The sequence below is a fragment of the Podarcis melisellensis genome (assembly GCF_964234715.1).
Source record: "Podarcis melisellensis genome assembly, chromosome: 16".
In the NCBI taxonomy this organism is placed as follows: domain Eukaryota; kingdom Metazoa; phylum Chordata; class Lepidosauria; order Squamata; family Lacertidae; genus Podarcis; species Podarcis melisellensis.
In genome coordinates, this window is record NC_138533.1 from 588,516 (window position 1) to 611,859 (window position 23,344).

Below are 23,344 nucleotides of genomic sequence, written 5' to 3' on the forward strand. Positions count from 1 at the left end.
TCACCTGAGGAACACAGGTGCCAGGGACGCCCCAGGAACCAGCAACCTCTCCCCGATTTGGAGGGGGAAAATAACCCCCTTCCCTTTCCCTCCTGTCCTGCGCAGGCACCGCCCGGGGCATCGTCATCTCGACCGGGGACCGGACTGTGATGGGCCGCATTGCCTCCCTGGCGTCCGGCCTGGAGGTGGGCCGCACCCCCATTGCCATGGAGATCGAGCACTTCATCCGCATCATCACGGGGGTGGCCGTCTTCCTGGGCCTCTCCTTCTTCATCCTCTCCCTCATCCTGGGCTACACCTGGCTGGAGGGCGTCATCTTTCTCATTGGCATCATCGTGGCCAACGTCCCCGAAGGACTGCTGGCAACCGTCACGGTAGGCTCAGAGCCATAGCTGCCAACTTTCGGATTTGAAAATAAGGGATCAGCAGCCTCCCCTGTCCCAGAGACAGTCTACGGGATATCTAACAATCTGGGATAGCAGCGGGAAGCAGTGCTGGAATTAGGGGGTGTCCCACAAAAAAGGGAAGGTTGACAGCTATGCTCAGAACTAGGTTCTGTGGGGCGCTGGGGGGCTGTGGAAAAGGAGGGCAACAATATACAGTGGCAAAGCTGCATGCTGGAGAGCAGGCGGGGGCATGGCTGGCACCCCCAGAGGGTATGACGCATGCACCAGGGGCATGGTACGCCGCCTGCGAGGGCATGGCGCACTGGCCACAGGGGCGCCCCATCTCTGAGGGCATGGCACCTGGCTCCCGGTAGGGTGTGCAGCATGTGTCAGGGGGGCCACTGCGATGGCATCCTCCTGGAATAGTGGTGCCGGGGGCGGTCCACTCCCTCTGCACCCCCGTTCCTCTGCCAGTGGTACCTCGGTTTATGAACTTAATCCGTTCTGGAAGTCCGTTCTTAAACAAAAAGCATTCTTCAACCGAGTCACACTTTCCCTAATGAGGCCTCCCGCCACCAGTGCCATTCCACCGTTCGGATTCCGTTCTTGGACTGAGGTAAAGTTCACAAACCGGGACACTACAGTCATGCCTCATGTTATGTTCTTTCAAGTTACGTCCCGCGGCGACCCGGAAGTACCGGAAACGGTTACTTCCTGGTTTCGACGCCCGTGCATGTGCAGAAGCTAAAATGACGCCACGCGCATGCACAGAAGCGGCGAATCGCAACCCGTGCGTGCGCATATGCGCTGCTGTGGGTTGCATTCTTTTCATGTTGCGAACGGGCCTCCGGAACGGATCCTGTTCGCAACCAGAGGGAGCACTGTACTTCGGTTTTGCGGAGTTTGTAAACTGAATCATTCTTAAACAGGACAGTTCTTAAACCGAGGTTCCACTGTATCTGGAGGGGTGTAAAATGTTTCCCCAAACCTGCCCTAGAGGAATGTTCCCAGGAAGGAGGCAGGATATGCTTCCAAAAACCAGTGGCTGGAAAACAAAGGAGGGAAAAGGGCTTTGGTGCTCAGATCCCGCTTGTGGGTTTCCCCAAAGGGGCACTGGTTGGCCACTGTGAAGACTCTCCCTTTTTTCAATCCTTGCTTGACCCTCTCCCCGCCGCCCGGAAGGTGTGCTTGACCCTGACCGCCAAGCGCATGGCCCGCAAGAACTGCCTGGTGAAGAACCTGGAGGCCGTGGAGACGCTGGGCTCCACCTCCACCATCTGCTCTGACAAGACGGGGACCCTCACCCAGAACCGCATGACCGTGGCCCACATGTGGTTCGACAACCAGATCCACGAGGCAGACACCACCGAGGACCAGTCCGGTGAGCGGGGGGCAGGGGGAGGGCACATGGGGGGAAAGAGCTGCTGCTGGGAAGCAGAGTGGGAGGGGACTTGGTCCAGGGTGCCCCTGTGACACCCCAGGTTTCAAATCAGAGTGTCTGTAGGTGGTTGGAGGATGGATGGCAGCTAACAGATTGAGGTTGAAACCTGACAAGACAGAAGTACTGTTTTGGGGGCAGGGGGTGGGCAGGTGTGGAGGACTCCCTGGTGCGGAATGGGGTAACTGTGCCCCTGAAGGACCAGGTGCGCAGCCTGGGAGTCGTTCTGAACTCACAGCTGTCCATGGAGGCACAGGTTAAATCTGTGTCCAGGGCAGCTGTTTATCAGCTCCATCTGGTACGCAGGATGAGACCTTCGCTGCCCGCAGACTGTCTGGCCAGAGTGGTGCATGCTCTGGTTATCTCCCTCTTGGACTACTGCAATGCACCTTTGAAGGTGACCCAGAAACTGCAATTAATCCAGAATGAGGCAGCCAGACTGGTGACTGGGGGCGGCCGCCGAGACCACATAACACCAGTCTTGAAAGACCTACATTGGCTCCCAGTACGTTTCCGAGCACAATTCAAAGTGTTGGTGCTGACCTTTAAAGCCCTAAACGGCCTCGGTCCAGTATATCTGAAGGAGCGTCTCCTCCCCCATCGTTCTGCCCGGACACTGAGGTCCAGCGCCAAGGCCTTCTGGCGGTTCCCTCATTGCGAGAAGCCAAGTTTCAGGGAACCAGGCAGAGGGCCTTCTTGGTGGTGGCACCTGCCCTGTGGAACACCCTCCCAGCAGGTGTCAAAGAGAAAAACAACTACCAAACTTTTAGAAGACATCTGTTAAGGGAACTTTTAGAAGACAGCCTTGTTTAGGGAAGCTTTCAATGTTTGATGTATTACTGTATTTTAATATTTTGTTGGAAGCCTCCCCCAGTCTAAAACAGTGTGTTCTCTCCCTCCCCCACAGGTTGACTGAAATATTTATGGGGGGGGGATGCTGGCAGCCAGGCAGCCCCATCCCACGCCCCCACTTTGGGGCATAGCTGTCAACTTTTCCCTTTTCTTAAGGGAAATTCCCTTATTCCAAATAGGATTCCTCGCAAGAAAAGGGAAAAGTTGGCAGCTATGCTTTGGGGACTAATTGTTACCACCTGTCTGAGGACCAAAGTGGTACCTGCTCACAGTATCAGCCCCCCACCCCTGCCATACTGCGCTCTTCAATTAACTCTGACCCCCCCCCCGGTTCTCTCCCCCCAGGAGCCACGTTTGACAAGCGCTCGCCCACGTGGACGGCCCTGGCCCGGATCGCCGGACTCTGCAACCGGGCCGTCTTCAGAGCAGGGCAGGATAAGGTCCCCATCTCTAAGGTACAGGGAGGGCAGCAGAGGGAGGTCGGATTCAGCCTCCAGAAAACCTGGGAAGAACTCGGTAGCGCCCACAAGGTTTAACCGATTGTTAAACCACCCTGGGAATTGTAGCTCTGGGGTCTCATCTTCCATTCCAAGATGGCGGCACGTTCATATGCTGCGGATCTGAGCTCCGTGTAATCTCACTGCATACAAGTTGTACAAGTGACAATAAAGTATTTCCATTTCAATTTATTTCAATTTCCTAAGGCTCTCTGCACCCTTAATGAACTACAGTTCCCAGAGAGTCTTTGCAGAAAGCCATGACTGGCTAAAGTGGTATAATAGCGCTTTAAATGTGAATGTGGCTCTATAGTTCCCAGAGTTCCCTGGGAAGAAGAGTTGGCTATTGAGCCACTCTGGGAATTATAGCGCTGGGAGGTGGAATGGGGGGAGTTTCTTAATGACTCTCTGCACTCTGAACAAGCTACAGTTCCCAGGAATCTTTGGAGGAAGCCATAAACTGTTTAAAGTGGGGTGGTAGCTCTTTGCATGAGTGGTGTAGATGGGGCTAAGACCTCACCGACCCCTTACTCACCCTCTTGTTTCCAATTGCCCCCCTGCATGTGGAGCCAAAAGAGGACATTTCCCTCCAGACCCCAGTGTGGGGGGCAGTAGACTTCCTCCCCTGACCCCCTTCCTTCCTTCCTTTGCCCCCTCTCTCTCTGCCAGAGGGACACGGCTGGGGACGCCTCAGAGTCCGCCCTCCTGAAATGCATCGAGCTCTCCTGTGGGTCCGTCAAGAAGATGCGCGACAGGAACCCCAAAGTGACGGAGATCCCTTTCAACTCCACCAACAAATACCAGGTTGGGCGTGTCTGGCAGTGGTGGTGCAGTGGTTAGAGCATGGGTCGGCAAACTAAGGCCCGGGGGCCGGATCCGGCCCAATCACCTTCTCAATCCGGCCTGCGGACGGTCTGGGAATCAGGGTGTTTTTAAATGAGTAGAATGTGTCCTTTTATTTAAAATACATCTCTGGGTTATTTGTGGGGCATAGGAATTCGTCCACCCCCCAAAAAAAATATATAGTCTGGCCCCCCACAAGGTCTGATGGACAGTGGACCGGCCCCCGGCTGAAAATTTTTGCTGGGTTAGAGTGTTAGGCTAGGACTTGGGGAAGATGCGGGTTCGAATCCCCCTTGGTCATGAAGCTCACTGGTTTGTGACCTTGGGGGGGGCAGCCCCCACTCTCTCAGCCTAACCTACCTCACACTGGACACATGGGGGTGGGTGGGGGGCTGTCACAGTCTCCGTATCCTTGGGGCTACAGGTGGTTTTCACAGTTTCCCAATTTTATTGCCTCTGCCCCTGTTATTATACTGCTGGGTATTGGCATTTTTTAAAATTAGGAAGCCCCCTAAGCCACTGCAGGGACCTTTGGACTGAACAGCATTTTAGAAAATGAAGTTTGTAAGTTACTAAAGCAAGTCTTTGCTTTGCCTTGGAGCTCAGAGGGGTCAGTCCCCAAAGGCAGAGACTAGGAAAAGCTCCATGAAACAAGATCAGAATAATGACGCCCCTTTTTCAAACTGGGATTTCTCCCGTTAATTCCAAATCTGTTCATTCAACCCAGTGCTATGAGTGAAATGGCTGTGAGGGTCCGCTAGAGGGGGCCAGAGCTCGGCTTAATGGCAGAGGGGGGGTCAGGGCCAGCAAGAAAGACTCCCCCCCAATCTTCAGTTCACACATGCATTTTCGTCTCCTGGATTCAGCCTGAGAGGAAGAGCTGAGGCGGCGTTCCTTGCACAGCCACCGCCTCTGAAGCCAGGAGGAAGCCGGGTTCTCCTCCCTGGGCTTTTAAGAGCCACCTGGAACTGTGTTTTCACTCTGGGAAAACTCTATGCTCAAAGGAAGTCGGACTATCCTCCACCAGGACCAGGGCCTTCTCAGTGATGGCTCCAACCTGGTGCAATGCTCTGTCCCAGGAGAGCAGGGCCCTGCAGGATTTAACCTCCTTCTGCCGGGCCTGTAAGACAGAGCTATTCCGCCTGGCTTTCCATTTGAAGTTAGCCTGATCTTTTATTCCCCTTCCTTCCTTCCCTCCCCCTCCCCTTTTATGAAGCTTCCCCGCTCTGGGATCCCACAGCTCATTCTCCCCTGGCCTCCTCGCTGGCCCAAGTAGGACCAATTCAGCCAGGTAGCCCTGGCAATCATCTAATGTTTATTAGATGGGCTTTCCCCCTAAATTGATTTTTGAATCCTGAATGTATTGTTATTCGCGTTTTATGCTGTATTTTATGCTTTTTTTTTGTTGCATCGATTAAGTGTCTTAAATTTGTTGTTGGCCGCCCTGTGCCCGGTTTTCTGAACCCAGAAAGGCGGGGTATAAATAAATAAAAATATTATTTATTTAAATGCTGAAGTGCAGCAGGAGCACGGGCACATATTTCACGGCAGTGACAAAGGGCATCACGGACGCCGTCCAGAGGAGCTCTGCTGGTTGTCCCCTGTGTGCCAGAGGAGTGTTGCTGCTCCCACGCAGAGGGGCGGCAGACATCCTCTTGCTTTTGACTTTCAGACATCTCCCAAGTGCCTTTTTTGGCCAACAGGCCTGTCTGAGCCTCTCTCTTTTGGACCACTCATTTTACCGATTGCTTTGTACTGTTTTTAAATCTGCACAGTGCCCTAATATTTCAGTACAGTCATACCTCGGGTTACAGATGCTCAGGTTGCTTGTTTTTGGGATACAGGTGAGCCGAAACCCAGAAGTACCGGAATGGGTTACTTCCGGATTTCGGCGCTCGCACATGCGCAGAAGCGCTGAATCACATTCGCAAGCCGAGCGTCCACTGTATATAAACAATGGGATAGAAATCCTTTTACAAATAAAAGTTTTATTCAGGAACCCCAACTAAGGAATCCCTGGCATTTGGCCACCCAAGAGCCCCTTTGGCTTCAGAACAGACCTCCGCTCAGATATCTCTCTTCCTCAGCTCTCCATCCATGAGCTGGAAGACAAGCCCAACGGCTACGTCCTGGTGATGAAGGGAGCCCCTGAGAGGATCCTCGACCGCTGCTCCAACATCCTCTTGCAAGGCCAGGAGGTGCCTCTCGACGAGGAGATGCGGGACGCCTTCCAGAACGCCTACCTTGAGCTGGGGGGGCTGGGCGAGAGAGTGCTGGGTGAGGAGGCTGGGAAAGGGGGGGGGGGCTTGGGAGTGAGAGTGCCTGGCAAGGCAAAGAAAGCACATGATGAATGCCTGTGGATCTCTCAAATGGAGTGTGATGACTATTGTGAGACTTTAGAAACTCACTGCAACTTCTGACACCATGTTGCACTATTGCTCCGGGAAATTGTGGCAGAAATTGCCAGCATTTGCTCCTTTGTTCTATGCCGGGAACAGAAATCATTCTACTGGATACAACCAGCCTTCGCTGTTGTTGTTTTCAAATTCAAACAATAAGTCATTGATTGCTGTATTTTTCTCTCTATAAGACGCACCATACCATAAGATGCACCTAGTTTTTGGAGGAGGAAAACAAAACAAAAAAATATTCTGAATCCCAGAAGCCAGAACAGCAAGAGGGATCTGGCTTCTGGGATAGCCTCTTGCTGTTCTGGCTTATGGGATAGCCGCACGAAGCCTCTGCAGGGCAGTGGGATGAATGCTCCCCCAAGAGCCGCGCTCCCTTTAAAGAGCCGCGTGAAGCATGTGTGCGGCTCTTGGGGGCTTTTCCCCAAGGAGGGAGAAGGGCAGCTGTTCTCCCTCTTCGGGGAAAAGCTCCCAAGAGCCGAACACACGCTCCACGCGGCTCTTTAAAGGGAGCACTGAGCAGAGCCTCCCACCTTCATTCGCTCTATAAGATGCACACACATTTCCCCTTACTTTTTAGGAGGGGAAAAGTGCGTCATAGAGCGAAAAAATACAGTATTTTCCCCTGCATTGCGTTTCATAGAATTGTAGTGTTGGTAATCCAGACCAGCTCCCTGCAATGGAGGAATCACAGCTAAAGAATGCTGTATTGTTTTTAACACTCGATTGGAAGCCACCCAGATGGGTGGGGTATAAATAATAAATTATTATTATTATTATTATTATTATTATTATTATTATTATTAAAGAAGGATCCCTGACAGGTGGCTGTCCAGCCTTTGTTTAGCCCATTCCGCTGTTGAACAGCTCTTGCCATCGGGAAGTTATTCCTTTGCACTCAAACAAAGGGTGCATAATAACACAACAATAATGTAACCATAACGTATTTAATTACATAAAAAACCCCGCCACTGTTGACATCAAGACAAATAAGATTGTTTTATTGCCCAAAGGCAAACTGCAGCTCAGTGGAAACAGATGCAGAGGGGGAAGGGGCTATGAGGTGGGCTGGGCTGCTGGCAATGGAGCTTTCTCTGTGTTGGGGAGCAGAGGGGGCGAGTTCTTGGGGTCTCACTCTCCCTCCGTCCATCTCCGCAATCCCACAGGTTTCTGCCATTACAACCTCCCCGAAGACCAGTTCCCCCGAGGCTTCAAGTTTGACGCGGACGAAGTCAACTTCCCCACCAGCAACCTCTGCTTTGTGGGGCTCATGTCCATGATTGACCCCCCTCGGGCCGCCGTGCCGGATGCCGTGGGGAAGTGCCGGAGCGCCGGGATTAAGGTCAGCCATGCTGGGGAGACGGGCTCCGTCTTCTGCCCTCCTGCTCCCCACCCCATACGCCCCAGAGAACCGGACTAAGACCTGGGAGACGAGGGGGTGAATCCCCCACTTGGTTGTTGGCCACCACTGCCTCTTGTGACAGAAGGAGGACTTGACTTTAGGGTTACCAGACGGATTTGCAGATCTGTCCCCGGACAAATTCCGTCCCCGGAATGTCCCCAGATTTGCAAATCTGTCCCCGGGAAATGTGGCAGTGGAAGTCTCAGCAGCCTGGAGCCAGCCTGGTAGCGCAGTTGGCTCTGGCTGGCTTCAGGAGCTGCTCACTGCCGTGTGATGTGTCTTGTGTGCAACACATCATATGGAGACTTCCGGAGAGGAAAAATGGCGGGAACCACGTCCGCGAGCAGCTCCTGAAGCCAGCCAGAGCCAACTGCGCTACCAACGGCCAAACGGCCACGACTCCTGAATCCCCTGATCTGTTAATAGAAAGGGGGAAGGGGGAAGATTGGGGAAGGCTTGGGAGTCATGGGCGGGCAGCGCGCCATTGCCCAGGAGGGCCGCAAGGCACACAGTTTCTCTGCTGGGCAAGGTGAAAAGCCCTTCTTTCGCACCCTGTGAGACATTAACTTCACAGGGATTTATATTTAGATGCTAGGACAGAGATGATAAGGAAAACAGGAAGACACAATGAGAGATAAAGGAGGTTCTGTGGGATTGGTGGAAGTCAATGTCTTGTTGTTTTAGTGTTTATAGTTTTAACTTGTAAGATATGGATTTGTGGGGGGGGGGTTGTTTGTTTTTTTAGTTGTTGTTCCTTTCTTTAGTTTTCGAATGTTGGTTTTTGTGTGTTGTGTATTGTTATTTTTTGATATTTCTGGTTTTGTTGTTGTGTGGAAAATACTAATAAAATTTATTTTTTAAAAAACCCTGGGCAATGGCTCGCCAACTGCCCGTGACTTCCAAGCCTCCCCCAATCTCCTGCCCCCTTCCCCCTTTGTTTTGACTGATCGGGGGAGGCTCGGGAGTCGCGTCCGGCCGGCCATTGTGAATGTTGTTGTTTTTTATACAATATGTATGTGTGCTTGGGCCCAGGGTCTTTTGCCTCACCATCCCCACCACTGACTCCCTGTTGCTACTCAGCTTCCCCCCCCCAAAAAAGTGTCCCCGGATTCATTGAAGAAAATCTGATAACCATACACTTTATCTCTTCTGAATCTTCCAACCTTTGGCTCCACTGGATGAGGGTTTTGTCCTGATTGCTGTCTCTGCCCCTGTTCCCCCAGGTGATTATGGTGACCGGCGACCACCCCATCACCGCCAAGGCCATTGCCAAGGGCGTGGGCATCATCTCTGAGGGTAACGAGACGGTGGAGGACATCGCTGACCGCCTCAACATCCCCGTCAACCAGGTCAACCCCAGGTAGGCCTGCACTTCCGTCCCTGGGCAGCCCCACGCTTCCCCTCCTGGCCTCCTCCAGCCATGTATCTCATGGGCTTCCTTCGCCAATGTGGAGAGCCAGTGTGGTGTAGTGGTTAAGAGTGGTAGTCTTGTAATCTGGGGAACCGGGTTCGCGTCTCCGCTCCTCCACCTGCAGCTGCTGGGTGACCTGGGGTGACCAGCCCCACTCACCTCACAGAGTGTTTGTTGTGGGGGAGGAAGGGAAAGGAGATTGTTAGCCGCTTTGACTCTTCTTCCTCCTCCTCCTCCTCCTCCTCCTCCTCCTCCCTGGCCCCCTCTCCTCGCAGGGAAGCCAAGGCTTGTGTGGTCCACGGATCGGACCTCAAAGACATGACCTCTGAGCAGCTGGACGAGATCCTCAAGAACCACACGGAGATCGTCTTTGCCCGCACCTCCCCGCAGCAGAAGCTCATCATCGTGGAAGGTTGCCAGAGGCAGGTGAGGCAGATGCTCTTGTTTTCGTCTTTTGCCAGGTACACAATAATTTTATTTTATTGTTTACCTATGAAATTTGCCAATTTGCAAAGGGAACCCGCTCTGAGTCCTTCCAGGACCTTGCTGTTACGAGCCTGGGGACCTGGATACTAGTAGAAGAGAACTCATGACAGGTTTCAGCTTCAAGTGAATATTCTCTCCTGTGAAAAGATTGAGGAAAGCCGGACATTTAGAAACATTTTCCCTAGGGGTTGCTTTATATGACCCTGCAATGATCATTGGAGGCCTTTCTTCATGTGCCTCCTATACAAGAGGTCAGGAGAGTGGCAACATGAGAATGGGCCTTTTTTGTGGTGGCCCCCCGTTTGTGGAATGCTCTCTCAGTGAGACTTCCTTGGCCCCCTCCCCACATATCTTTAGGTGCCAGGCGGAAACATGTCTCCGTCACCTGGCCGTTGGCTGATTAAACAATCATTGGCCTTTTAAATGCATTTGTGAAAAGAGGGTTATTGATTTGTTTCTGTTTGATTAGGTATTTTGTGGTCTCATTTTGCATTTTCATTTTATGAACTGCCCTGTGATCTTCAGTTGAAGGGTGCATACGAATTTTAATAATAATAATAATAATAGTAATAGTAATAATAGTAATAATAGTAATAATACAGTCATACCTCAGGTTACAGATGCTTCAGGTTGCGTTTTTTCGGGTTACGGACCCGCTGAAACACAGAAGTACCAGAACGGGTTACTTCCGGGTTTTGGGGGTCGCACATGCGCAAAAGTGCTAAATTGCGCTTTGTGCATGCACAGAAGCACCGAATTGCAACCCGTGTGTGTGCAGATGCAGGTTGTGAATGCAGCGGGTTGCAAGTGTGCATCCCGCACAGATCACGTTCGCAACCCGAGTGTCCACTGTAATAACAATAATAGCAACAAGAATAATAACAATAATATTTGGGTCAGTGCTTCCTGAGCCACTTTCCCACACATCTACCACATACACCAGACACTGTAGATCCTATCATTCTGCACCTTCTCCCAACGTCTTCCCCCCTCCCATTCTTCAGGGGGCCATTGTGGCCGTGACCGGGGACGGGGTGAACGACTCGCCCGCCTTGAAGAAAGCCGACATTGGCATCGCCATGGGAATCGCTGGCTCCGACGTCTCCAAGCAGGCTGCGGACATGATCCTCCTGGACGACAACTTCGCCTCCATCGTTACAGGGGTGGAGGAAGGTGGGTGGAAGGGGCGCCGAGTCGAGCCAGGAGGCCCTGCCGCCCCTCCATCGCCCATCCCTCTAACCCCCTCACCCCATATGTGCCTACTAAACTGATTTATCAGTTTAGTTTAGGCAAGCCTGCCCAGGCATGTAGAATTGCTGGGGTATGTTTTCATTCATTTTTAGTTGGTCGCTGATTTTGTCTTTTGAATGTTTTAAAGAGCTGCTTTTACTGGTGATTTTATTATTTCGTTATCACTGTAGACCACTTTGACGGTGGTTTGTTTGTTTTTGCAATTAAGAGGTGTAGAAATTTTATGAAACAAACAAACGACCGGCGCCTCCATCCTCTGCCCGGCAGGTCGCCTGATCTTTGACAACCTGAAGAAATCCATTGCCTACACCCTGACCAGCAACATTCCAGAGATCACCCCTTTCCTGCTCTTCATCATCGCCAACATCCCTCTTCCCCTGGGCACCGTCACCATCCTCTGCATCGACCTGGGCACCGACATGGTGAGCGTCACCAGGGCCCAGGGAGGGGGCAGGAGACAAAGAAGGTTGCATTTAAACAAAATCTTATGCTACATTGGATGCAGGTGGCACTGTGGGTTAAACCACAGAGCCTAGGACTTGCTGATCAGAAGGTCGGCGGTTCAAATCCCCGCGCCGGGGTGAGCTCCCATTGCTCAGTCCCTGCTCCTGTCAACCTAGCAGTTTGAAAGCACGTCAAAGTGCAAGTAGATAAATAGGTACCGCTCCAGTGGGAAGGTAAACGGCGTTTCCGTGCGCTGCTCTGGTTTCGCCAGAAGCGGCTTAGTCATGCTGGCCACATGACCCTGAAGCTGATACAGGACAGTTATTATAGAAGCTTTAGTGAGCCTGAGCAAACTCATCCGCTGCGAGTTTAAAAGGGGGAATGTTACTCTGCTAAATTGTGAACTTGTTTACACAAGTCAGAAAGGCTCTAATCAAACAATATATCCTCTCCTGCACCCCTGAACATTCCCACATACATTTCATAGTAGCTCATTCCAGTCGCCCACAAAACTCTGAAATTGAACCCTAGAGCTTTCAGAGGTTCGGGCGGTGGGCAAGATCCTGCTCAAATGCCGACCTTGGAAAAAACCCTGTGTGGGTTTTCAGTAAAGAGCACCTCTCCCACAAACATGGGGATCATCCCCAAAATATTAAGGGTGGGGAAATGGAGCTGGACCCCCTCCCCAGCCTTATTTCTGCTTCCAGTTCTTGCTGCCCCACTGAAATCCGCACCCTGCCGCTCCTTCTCCCTTAGGTGCCGGCCATCTCCCTGGCTTACGAGGCTGCGGAGAGCGACATCATGAAGAGGCAGCCGAGGAACCCCAAGACGGACAAGCTGGTGAACGAGCGTCTCATCAGCATGGCCTACGGGCAGATCGGTGAGGGGCTCCCACCGCCAGCAGCCTGGCACAAAGCACCCAGTTGTCAGCCCACAGATTGGGGAATCAGAAGGGGAGGTCCGGGGGAAGCGCTGTAGATGCCACCATGCCACTGTGGTTAGAGTATAGGACTAGCACCAGGGAGAGACCTGGGTTTGAATCCCCACTCGGCCCTGCAGTTTCCTGGGTGTGAACTTGGCCAGTCACTGCCTCTCTTACCCTAACCTACCTCACCAGGTTGTTGTGGGGACTAAATGAGGAAGGGGGGAGAACCACACACATCACCTTGAGCTCCTTGGAGGGGAAAGGGCGAGGTATGAATGTCATAAATCAGTGGTTCCCAATTAGCTAAGCGTTGCAGACCCCCTGTTTTTTAAAAGCCAAGCCATGGACGCCATACTTTTTGGGGGGGAAATTGATATCTCTGTGGTAGCCACAGACCACCCCACTGAGGTCAGCAGATCACCACTTTGGAACCACTGTCCTAAATCAATATTGCAGATGGGGCACTGCAGAGACAGACACAGCCGCCAGTAATACAACAACATTATGTAATAAAAAGCATAATATCACTAGAATGTAACACTATGACCAAGCTGTTAATTTGGTATCTATCAACATTTAAGCAAAATAGGGTAGGTCAAGAAAAAGAGAGTCTGATGACTTCACACCCGAAAGGAGCCCCAAAGCTGAATGCCACCTTCGCAGGCTGTAATTTAGCTGATTTGTACATTGCAGGGGAAAAGGATGTGAGTGGTGCTTTGGGTTAAACCACAGAGCCTAGGACTTGCCGATCAGAAGGTCGGCGGTTCGAATCCCCACAACAGGGTGAGCTCCCGTTGCTCAGTCCCTGCTCCTGCCAACCTAGCAGTTTGAAAGCACGTCAAGGTACCGCTCCAACGGGAAGGTAAACGGCGTTTCTGTGCGCTGATCTTGTTCGCCAGAAGCGGCTTGGTCCTGCTGGCCACATGACCCGGAAGCTGTACGCCGGCTCCCTTGGCCAGCAAAGCGAGATGAGCGTCGCAACCCCAGAGTTGGCCACCACTGGACCTAATGGTCAAGAGTCCCTTTACCTTTACCTTTATCTTTACATTGCAGAGATGACTGTTGGAGTCCCTTCCAAATCTATAGTTCTGTGATTCCATGAGCTTCCATACACACAGACCACCCACCACACACACACACACACACTATTTTATGCCTAGCCAAAAACTTGTCCATCCCTTTCGAGTTCCTTTATTAACTTGAATTCGCTTAATGATTTGTTTTTACAGTGGTACCTCGGGTTACAGATGCTTCAGGTTACATACGCTTCAGGTTACAGATTCCACTAACCCAGAAATAGTACCTTGGGTTAAGAACTTTGCTTCAGGATGAGAACAGAAATCGGGCGGCGGCAGCAGGAGGCCCCATTAGCTAAAGTGGTGCTTCAGGTTAAGAACAGATTCAGGTTAAGAACAGACCTCCAGAATGAATTAAGTACTTAACCCGAGATACCACTGTATATTTTTCTTGTGAAAAATACTCAGGGTCCCTAGGGCTTGCTATGGGGAGGCAGGTGCAAAGAACCCTCCCCCCACCGCCCACCCCATGGCAAACCCAGACAGCCTCTCTCTCTCCTCCCGCCTCCGTCTTCCCCTCCAGCACATTCTGCCCTGGCCCAGAAGTTGCAGGCCAGCCCTTGAGGTCTCCTTGCTCTTCCTGCTGGCAGAGCTGTGCTCAGGTGCCCCTCAGGAGGAATGACTCTCTCCCTCCCTCTCCCCCTCCCTCTCCCCCCAGGTATGATCCAGGCCCTTGGGGGCTTCTTCACTTATTTTGTCATCCTGGCTGAAAATGGCTTCCTCCCCTCCACCTTGCTGGGCATCCGCTTGGACTGGGACGACCGCTCCAAAAACGACCTGGAAGACAGCTATGGGCAGGAGTGGGTGAGTGGGGAGCCCTTGTTGAGGGGGACTCTGCATGGAGATGCAACATCATCCCTCTTCCTCATTTTTAAGATTTTTTTCTTTTAATAAAGCAGCATTGACATCATAGTTTAGAGGTCCCAGGCCCTAAGGAAGTCAGACTATCCTCCCCCAGGGCCAGGGCCTTCTCAGTGATGGCTCCAACCTGGTGGAATGCTCTGTCCTAGGAGACCAGGGCCCTGCAGGATTTAACCTCTTTCTGCAGGGACTGTAAAACAGAGCTATGGGGGGCCACTAGGGGCGCATTGGAAGATGGCCGACAATACCATCTCTCCGACCCACACGAGGTAATTAAGAGGCTGTTATGGGAGTAGGCCGCCTCCCTTGTTGCCCCAAGGAAATGGGGAACACTGCCCTTGCCTGCTGTGCCCATAAATCACCCCCTAATTCGAAAGAAGGGGGTGAGGGCCCTAGGCAGAATGCCCCCGTGTGGACCTCGGCTCTCCTGGGCGCTGTCTCTGATCGCGCACTAGTTGCAGCAATTTGGAATAATTAATTACAAAAGAAGCAAATTCACATATTTCAAGTGAAGAAGGGGAGTGAAGTCTGCTAATTTAAGTGATCTCTGCGAAAGAAGACGGCGGGCTGGAGAAAGAGGAATATTTTACGATGAAGATACACCAAAGGCGGGGTATGTTGACAACGGGGCTGAATGGGGGGGGGGACCTTTTTTACTTTCGTTCTATGTGATTTACAAGAACCCCTCCTCATTAGAACCGTCGGTTGAACTGACCCAAGCAGGATGATTAAGGTCTGTGTGGAGATAAACTTTAACCAAAAGTATGCTTTATGGAGACCGAGAAGCAATAAGAGCTTTTGGAATGGCGCAGCAATTAATTCGGAGTTGCCATCTTGCCAAAGGATTTATAGCCGGGAAGAAGAAAGGATTTGTTTTCAGACTGCATTCCTGGTGAATCTCCTCAGAGGTTTTGAGAAAGGAGGCAGATTGGTGAAGATTAATGACGCTAAGACTGTTTTGATGTATGGAAGTGATCTTATATGGAAAACGTCTGGATATGGCTACTGGATAAAAAAAAAAAATATCCACGCAGGATTACAAACTGTTCTAACCAGCTTGCGGAGACTATCAGAGGTCACAAAGAGAAAGGAAAAATATATGAAAATAACAACAAGAGATGTGGAAAAATAATAAGAAAGGACTGGATAGTACTGTGACCATCATAAGGTTAGATCTGTGGACATTAAAACAGCAGTAAGAAGCAAGAAGTTGATTGGATCCCCTTCGGAACTTGAAATATGGGTACCCCCAACAAAAATTTAAAATTCGGCTGTGTAATTTGGAATTTATGTAATTTGGTTTGATTTGATGTGATTGGTCGGTTAATAAAAAAATATTCTTAAAAAAAAAGTAAAACAGAGCTATTCCACCTGGCTTTCAATTGGAACTTAGCCTGATTCCCCTTCCGTCCCTTTTTATGAAGATTCCCCGCTCTGGGATCCCACAGCTAATTCTCCCCTGGTCTCCTCACTGGCCCAAATAGGACTAATTCAGCCAGCTAGCCCTGGGGATCATCTAATGTTTATTAGATGGACTTTCCCCCTAAATTGATTTTTGAATCCTGAATTTATTGTTATTCGCATTTTATACCGTATTTTATGCTGTTTTTTGTAGCATCAATCAAGTGTTTTAAATTTGTTGTTGGCCGCCCTGAGCCCGGTTTTCTGAACCGGGAAGGGCAGCGTATAAATAAATGATGATGATGATGAAGATGACCAGGCAGGTGCCTTCCCTCTACTCTTCTTGTCACCTGCTAGAAATATTTTTGTTTAAGCCTGTCCAGATGTACAGAAATCCGATGGTGTGTTTTAATCTGTTTTTTGTCTGTGGTTATTTTTAACTTTTTGAAAGTTTTAAATCATGGTTGTGCTTTTTTTGTCGTAATGGTTTTATTGCTCTATCCTCTTTGGAGAGAGAGTGGGGTGGCCCCCCAACGGGTGTTTTTGAGCTGTGCTTCCTGCATTGCAGGGGGAGTTTGAACCAGGTGAGCCCACAGTTCTGTGGTTCTTTCTCTCCCTGCAGACCTACGAGCAGCGGAAGGTGGTGGAGTTCACCTGCCACACGGCCTTCTTCGCCAGCATCGTGGTGGTGCAGTGGGCCGACCTCATCATCTGCAAGACCAGGAGGAACTCGGTCTTCCAGCAAGGCATGAAGTAAGTTGCTGCCCCACCCAAAAATAGATACGCCTCTGAACTTGGAGGTTCCATGTACCTCTCCTGGGATGCGGGGGGCGCTGTGGGTTAAACCCCAGAGCCTAGGACTTGCCGATCAGAAGGTCGGCGGTTCAAATCTCCACAATGGGGTGAGCTCCCATTGCTCAGTCCCTGCTCCTGCCAACCTAGCAGTTCAAAAGCACCTCAAAGTGCAAGTAGATAAATAGGTACCGCTCTGGCGGGAAGGTCAACGGTGTTTCCGTTCGCTGCTCTGGTTCTCCAGAAGCAGCTTAGTCCTGCTGGCCACATGACCCGGAAGCTGTACACCAGCTCTCTCAGCCAATAAAGCGAGATGAGCGCCGCAACCCCAGAGTCGGCCACGACTGGACCTAATAGTCAGGGGTCCCTTAACCTTTTTAATGACAGTAAAGAATCTTCTCAAAACTTGTTCTGATACAAGTGTTTGCCAGACAGCAGAGGCAGCCCCATGCTTCGTCCCCACCCAAGCACTATTTTGCTCCTCACATTCATTTCAGCCACAAATCTTTAAACACCCTAAATTAATATAGCACATCTGAGAGCAAAAACTCAGGGTGTTGTATCTTTCAAAGGGGACGCGGGTGGCACTGTGGGTTAAATCACTGAGCCTCTTGGGCTTGCCGATCAGAAGGTTGGCGGTTCGAATCCCCGTGACGGGGTGAGCTCCCGTTGCTCGGTCCCTGCTCCTGCCAACCTAGCAGTTAAAAGCACACCAGTGCAAATAGATACCGTATTTTTCGCCCCATAAGGCACACCGGCCCATAGGATGCACCTAGTTTTTTGGGGGGGAAATAAAGGAGGGGAAATTATTTTTTCCCCAGGTGCGGGGCTGGGGCGGGGGGAGCCTGAGCTTCCCCTGACCCCAGCCCCCAGAACAGGCTGCTATCTGCAAGCCGTGGAAGAGCTTCGCACAGCTCTCCCACAGCTTGCAGATAGCTTCCTGAAGCCTGGAGAGGGAGAGGGGTTGGTGCGCACCGACCCCCCTCGGTCTCCAGGCTTCAGCAAAAGCCTGCATTCGCCCCATAGGACGCACACACATTTCCCCTTCATTTTTGGAGGGGAAAAAGTGTGTCCCATAGGACGAAAAATACGGTAAATAGGTACCGCTGTGGTGGGAAGGTAAACGGTGTTTCCGTGCGCTCTGGTTTCCATCACGGCGTCCTGTTGTGCCAGAGGTGGTTTAGTCCTGCTGGCCACATACCTGGAAAGCTGTCTGCGAACAAACACCGGATCCCTTGGTCTGAAAGCGAGATGAGCGCTGCAACCCCATAGTTGCCTTTGACTGGACTTAACCATCCAGGGGTCCTTTAGGTAAAGGGTAAAGGGACCCCTGACCATTAAGTCCAGCCGTGGCCGACTTTGGGGTTGTGGTGCTCATCTCGCATTACTGGCCGAGGGAGCCGGCGTACAGCTTCCGGGTCATGTGGCCAGCAGGACTAAGCCAGAACAGCGCATGGAAATGCCGTTTACCTTACCGCCGGAGTGGTACCTATTTATCCCCTTCACTTTGACGTGCTTTTGAACTGCTAGGTGGGCAGGAGCAGGGACCGAGCAACGGGAGCTCACCCCGTCGTGGGGATTCGAACCGCCGACCTGGTGATCAGCAAGTCCTAGGCTCTGTGGTTTAACCCAAAGAGCCACTTTTGTCCTGTACCTTTCCTTTTTTGACCCTGGTTCATAGCCAACTAATCCCTGATCATAGATACCTAGAACTGTGAAGTTGTAAGGGACCCCAATGTTATCCAGTCCACCCCCTGCAATGCAGGACTTGCAGCTAAAGCACTCCTAGCAGGTGCCCATCCATAGGAAACTGCCTTCTCCTGAGTCACACCCTTGCTATGCATCGAGCTCAGGATGGCCTGCACTGACCGGCAGCAGCCAAGGAAGGTCTTTGGGGCTTCAGGCAGCTTCCTGCGTTGTCCCTACACGATGTGAGCAGGAGCAAGCTGGAGGGCGGAGCAGGCCCTAGTGGTCCTCAGTCCTCCTGAGCTCCTTCCTTGTGACCCCCACCCCACCCTCCTCTCTCTTTTTCCCTCCAGGAACAAGATCCTGATCTTCGGCCTCCTGGAAGAGACAGCCTTGGCCGCTTTCCTCTCCTACTGCCCTGGGATGGGGGTGGCTTTGCGCATGTACCCACTCAAGTAAGCTCCCTGTCCAGACCTGGGGGGGTTGGATCGGGGGGGGGGGCTTTGTCTCTGCCCCTTAGCACTCTCTAGAGCAGAGCTCAGGCTTGTGGGGTTTACTAGAGCCCATTTTTATTTATTTATTTATTTATTTATTTATTTATTTATTTATTTATTTATTTATTTATTTGCACAAATATTCGTATACCACTCCGTCATCAAAAAATGCCTCCAAGTGGTTTAAAATGCAAAACCACACAATAAAATCCATTTTTTAAAAATTAACAACAGATATCAATGAACAATCGTGGGAAGATATCTTCTTACTCTAAGCACCCGCGTTAGGTCCTGGAGCAATAGAAAATGTTTTCAGCCGGCATTTAAGATGTTAAAGACGGAAGGCATGCCTGCTTAATCTCTAGTGGCAGGGAGTTCCACAGGGCCAGGCTGATGACGGCACTAAAAGGCTCGTTCCCCCTCGTTGCCAAATGAGCCTCACCACAAAAAAAGTTTCGGAGAAATTTGCGCAGAAGTGGTAACGAATTCCCGTGGAAAATTCACAAACTGATGTGGAGGGAGCTGAATTTTAAGATTGGCCGGAGGAGAAAGTGAGAGGCTTTGGAAACTGGCAGATTTGCCCGTCTCCCGTCCTGCACTGCGCTCAGGAGCTAAATCCTTGGCTGGGCCCACTTCTGCCCACTAATCCCTTTAAGAGCCAAGTTCTTGAGGCGGCCCCATCTGCCAGGATCTGGCAAGGCCTCAGCGCCAGGAGGGGGCAGCTTGGCAGCTGCTGATCAGGAGAAAGCAGAAAGAAAAGCTCCTCTCCGTCTCTCGTGATAACACTGGAACTCACAAGCGCCCATGGAAGCTGAAGGATGGAAGTCTCAGGGCAGAGAAAAGAAAGTCCTTCTCCATCCTGTGTCCAGTGGAACTGTGGAACTCCCTCTCGCAGGAGATTATTATTATTATTATTATTATTATTATTATTTGTACCCTGCCCTCCCCGGCCAGAGCCAAACTCAGGGCGGCTAACACCAATAAAATAAAATCACTGTAAAAACATAATAGGGGGAAAAGAGGGGGGGGGACAACCCAATTTAAAATACAGGTTAAAATGCAATTTAAAATGCAGCCTCGTTTTAAAAGTAGCCCATAGATCAAGACCGTAAGGGGAGGGAAACATAAGGGTCAGACTGAGTCCAAACCAAAGGCCAGGCGGAACAGCTCTGTCTTGCAGGCCCTGCGGAAAGATGTCAAGTCCCGCAGAGCCCTGGTCTCTTGTGACAGAGCGTTCCACCAAGTCGGGGCCAGTACTGAAAAGGCCCTGGCCCTAGTTGAGACCAATCTAACCACCTTGCGACTTGGGACCTCCAAAATGTTGTCATTTGTGGACCTTAAGGTCCTCCACGGGGCATACCAGGAGAGGTGGTCCTGTAGGTACGAGGGTCCCAGGCTGAGATAGTGATGGCATCGAAAGATGATTAGGGGCTGGGGGAGGGGGAGGGGGGAGGAAGGCTCCCTGAGTCACTTCAAAAAAAAATTCAAAAAATTCAAAAAATGGGATATGATTTATAACGAATTGAAAAAACTGTTTAAATATACCTTCCCCCCAAAAAACCGGAAGCCTTTTTGCTGGGGTTGATAGGAGATGAAATAAGAAAAGCAGATCAGAGACTATTTATGTACGCTACGACTGCCGCCAGAATCTTAGTAGCCCAAAAGTGGAAAACTCCGAAAATACCAACACTAATGGAGGGGGGGGCAGACAAAAATGGTTGAATATGTAGAATTAGCAAAACTGATCCACAGGATCCATAACCAAGAGGAAACAAAGTTCAAAAATGAATGGAATATATAGGTAATAACTGTAGAAGTTTAAAGACTGTAGTAGGATTAAAATAAATTTTGCGATGTGCTACTAATATCCTGCGAAGAAAGAGAAAATTCAGTATGAAAGCCTGTTGAAGGGAGGGAGGGAAGTCTGTGCGCGATAGAGCGTTTTGAAAATAAGTAGACATATGATTGTTGAATTTTAGAGTATTTATTTTGTTTGTGTATGTTAAAGAAAACTCAATAAAAAGCATTTGGGGGAAAAAACCAAAGTGCTTCACTCCCTCCCTCTCTCCTCTCCAGAGTGACCTGGTGGTTCTGCGCTTTCCCGTACAGCCTCCTCATTTTCATCTACGACGAAGTCAGGAAGCTCCTCATACGCCGCTACCCTGGCGGTGAGTGTCGTTCTGGACCCCCCACCCAAAAAGGATGTGCAGGGCTTCCCTCGGGGCCCCCTGGTTGGCCGACGTGAAAATGGGAGGCCGGACTGGATGGACCCCCGTCTTAGGCTCCGATGGGCAAATGACCAGAGGGAACGCTCATGTGCTGGTCCCATGGGTTACCTGAGAGGCGAGGTCCAAGTCGGGTCCGTGGTCAAAGGTGCAACGTGGAGGCAGTCCGTAGTAGCTGAAGTTGGGTGCAGGGCAGGGAGTCGGGTGAAGTCAGGAACAGGCATGCAAGTGTTGTAACCAAAAATTGCCCTTTTCCCCCTTATGGGGTATCCAAGAGCCCATATAGAGTCCTTACATAGGTTCCCTATTGGTAGGAGAGAATAACAGAGGCAAACCAGAGAATATTGAGAAGCAAAGCAGCTAGTAAGCCTGATATTGATCTGTTGCAACAGGGTACTCCCCTCACACGCAGGAGAGAGGAGGAACCCAGAAAAATGGTGCGCAAGGCCTTATAAAGACTTTTGAAACTGCCACCCTGTAGATCAAGACCACCCCCAGAAACATCATACATACATCACAGAAGGGGTGTAACCTAAGACCACCCCTCAGATACCTCACACCTACATCACAGAAAAGGCGGTCTAAAACAGAACATTTGAATATTGTTTTTCTCCTGTTGTTGTTTACCTCCTATCTGGCAGGTTACCTGTTGAATGGTCACTTGATTGGATTGCCTGGGGAGCCTGGCCAGTCTTTCGTAATGATAAATACTTAGTTCCTGAGCCAGGTCACAGGCTCACCCTATTCATACACAGACATACCCTTAAGACAATATTTTGCGAAGGAAAAGACAATGGGGAGGCTTTTCCAGTCTGACCTTGCAGAGAAAAGATTGGGTCAGTTTAGGAATCAAAATGGTTCCAGGTTGGCCTTCCTGTGCTGATCTATGTATGTGCTTGGTTGGTACACTTAGGAATATTACCATGGATCTAAGACCATAAAATTCCTATCACACAAGCCGGGAGCCAGGGCGGGTCAGGAGCTCAGGCAGGAACGCAGGACAGGGTTCAGGCAGGAACTGGCAACCAACAATGTTGCTCCCGCAACCTAGACTGGGGCTGGCCGGCTTTTACCTGCCCCAAGGCATAGGGCGGCCCCGATCCTCAGGTGACCCGCCTCTCCTGGCCTGGAGGTGAGCAGTCCTCAGGTGGGAACTTAGTTCCCTCCGCCTCTCTGCCCTGAGCCTCTGCAGCTCAGGAGAGGCTGGAGGGTTACTGGACCCAGAGGCAACCTCAGCTTCCCCTGACGGGGCTGGGAGTGGAGCACCTGCAGGCAATGGGTCCTCCATCACCTCAGGAGCCAGAGCAGACTCAGCTGGTGCCTGCACCTGAGGATCCAGCACAGGTGAGGACCCTTCAGGCTCAGGCCCCAGCCCCGGCTCAGCTGGTTCTGGAGGCGGGGAATCCTGTGCAGGCTGGGATCCCTCAGGTTCAACATCCGAGTCTGAATCCCAGGCCATCACACCTCAAGTTGGCTTGATCCAGCAGCCAGGCACTCCCTATGGGGGGCTCCTGTGGCAGCAGAACCTCCAGGCCCAGTGGCAGTCTGCCCTGAAAATCAAGATAATGGGGGGACACAAATGGAGAGGTGTTGTTGCCCTCAGATCCTGCCAGTGGGTTTCCCGCTGGTTGGCCTCTGTGGGAGCAGGAGTCTCCCTTGGGCCTGATCCAGCGGCTCTTCGGATGTTCCTATGGAGCCTCCAGGTCCAGAGGCAGTCTATCTCGATTCCTGGATTCTCAGGGGCTTTTTGGCCTGATCCAGCCGCTGCAACACTCTCCTCATGTTCTCATGCAAGTGTATCTTTTCCCAACTCAACCGTCTGTTCCAGACGGTTTCATGTTTAATAGGTTATTGTATTTTAATATTCTATTGGAAGCCGCCCAGAGTGGCTGGAGAAACCCGGCCAGATGGGCGGGGTATAAATTATTATTATTATTATTATTATTATTATTATTATTATTATTATTATTATTCCACACACACTAACTCTCTCTCTCTCTCCTCCCTCTTCCTTTCACAGGCTGGGTGGAAAAGGAGACCTACTACTAAAGGCAGAACGCCCCCCCTCCTTACAACCTGTAGTCGAAAGCCAGACAATGTAGTCAGAAAGAGGCAATAAAAGTTAATTTAACCTGTTCTCCAGGCCTGGCCCCTTGCTGTCCCTTCGGAGGAGGAGACCCTTGTGGGGCCAGGAAAAGCGGGGAGTCTCACACCTCTTGCATGGTTGGAAGTGGGGGCTGCGGGGGCAAATCAAAATAATCTGGCGGGTGTCGTGTTTGGGGCCACAGCGACCGGCCTGTTGAAACCCAGTGGGTGGGGAGCTCATCGAATCGTAGAGTTGCAAGGGACCCCCAAAGGTCCTCTATCCCAACCCCATGCAACGCAGCAATCACAGCTCCTGGTTCCGTTCCCTGGGCAGGCTAGCTGTATCCCAGGTGAATGCAGAGCAGCGTGCGCCTTCGCCCC

At 51.1% G+C, this 23,344-nt stretch overlaps 1 protein-coding gene across 1 annotated transcript in view; it reads left to right on the forward strand.

Moving 5' to 3' along the window:
- LOC309358381 (sodium/potassium-transporting ATPase subunit alpha-2) overlaps positions 1-23,015 on the forward strand; it is a 44,718-nt gene extending 21,703 nt beyond the window's left edge. The window contains exons 8-23 of the mRNA XM_081891368.1: positions 106-374; positions 1,569-1,767; positions 3,022-3,131; positions 3,843-3,977; positions 6,104-6,293; positions 7,591-7,766; positions 9,050-9,186; positions 9,513-9,663; positions 10,728-10,896; positions 11,242-11,396; positions 12,175-12,298; positions 14,078-14,223; positions 16,304-16,434; positions 18,513-18,614; positions 20,730-20,821; positions 22,899-23,015. Of these exons, the coding sequence (XP_081747494.1) occupies positions 106-374; positions 1,569-1,767; positions 3,022-3,131; positions 3,843-3,977; positions 6,104-6,293; positions 7,591-7,766; positions 9,050-9,186; positions 9,513-9,663; positions 10,728-10,896; positions 11,242-11,396; positions 12,175-12,298; positions 14,078-14,223; positions 16,304-16,434; positions 18,513-18,614; positions 20,730-20,821; positions 22,899-22,927 (2,315 nt within the window). The 3' untranslated portion in view covers positions 22,928-23,015. The remainder of the gene's footprint in view (positions 1-105; positions 375-1,568; positions 1,768-3,021; positions 3,132-3,842; positions 3,978-6,103; positions 6,294-7,590; positions 7,767-9,049; positions 9,187-9,512; positions 9,664-10,727; positions 10,897-11,241; positions 11,397-12,174; positions 12,299-14,077; positions 14,224-16,303; positions 16,435-18,512; positions 18,615-20,729; positions 20,822-22,898) is intronic.
- The last annotated feature ends 329 nt before the right edge of the window (positions 23,016-23,344 follow it).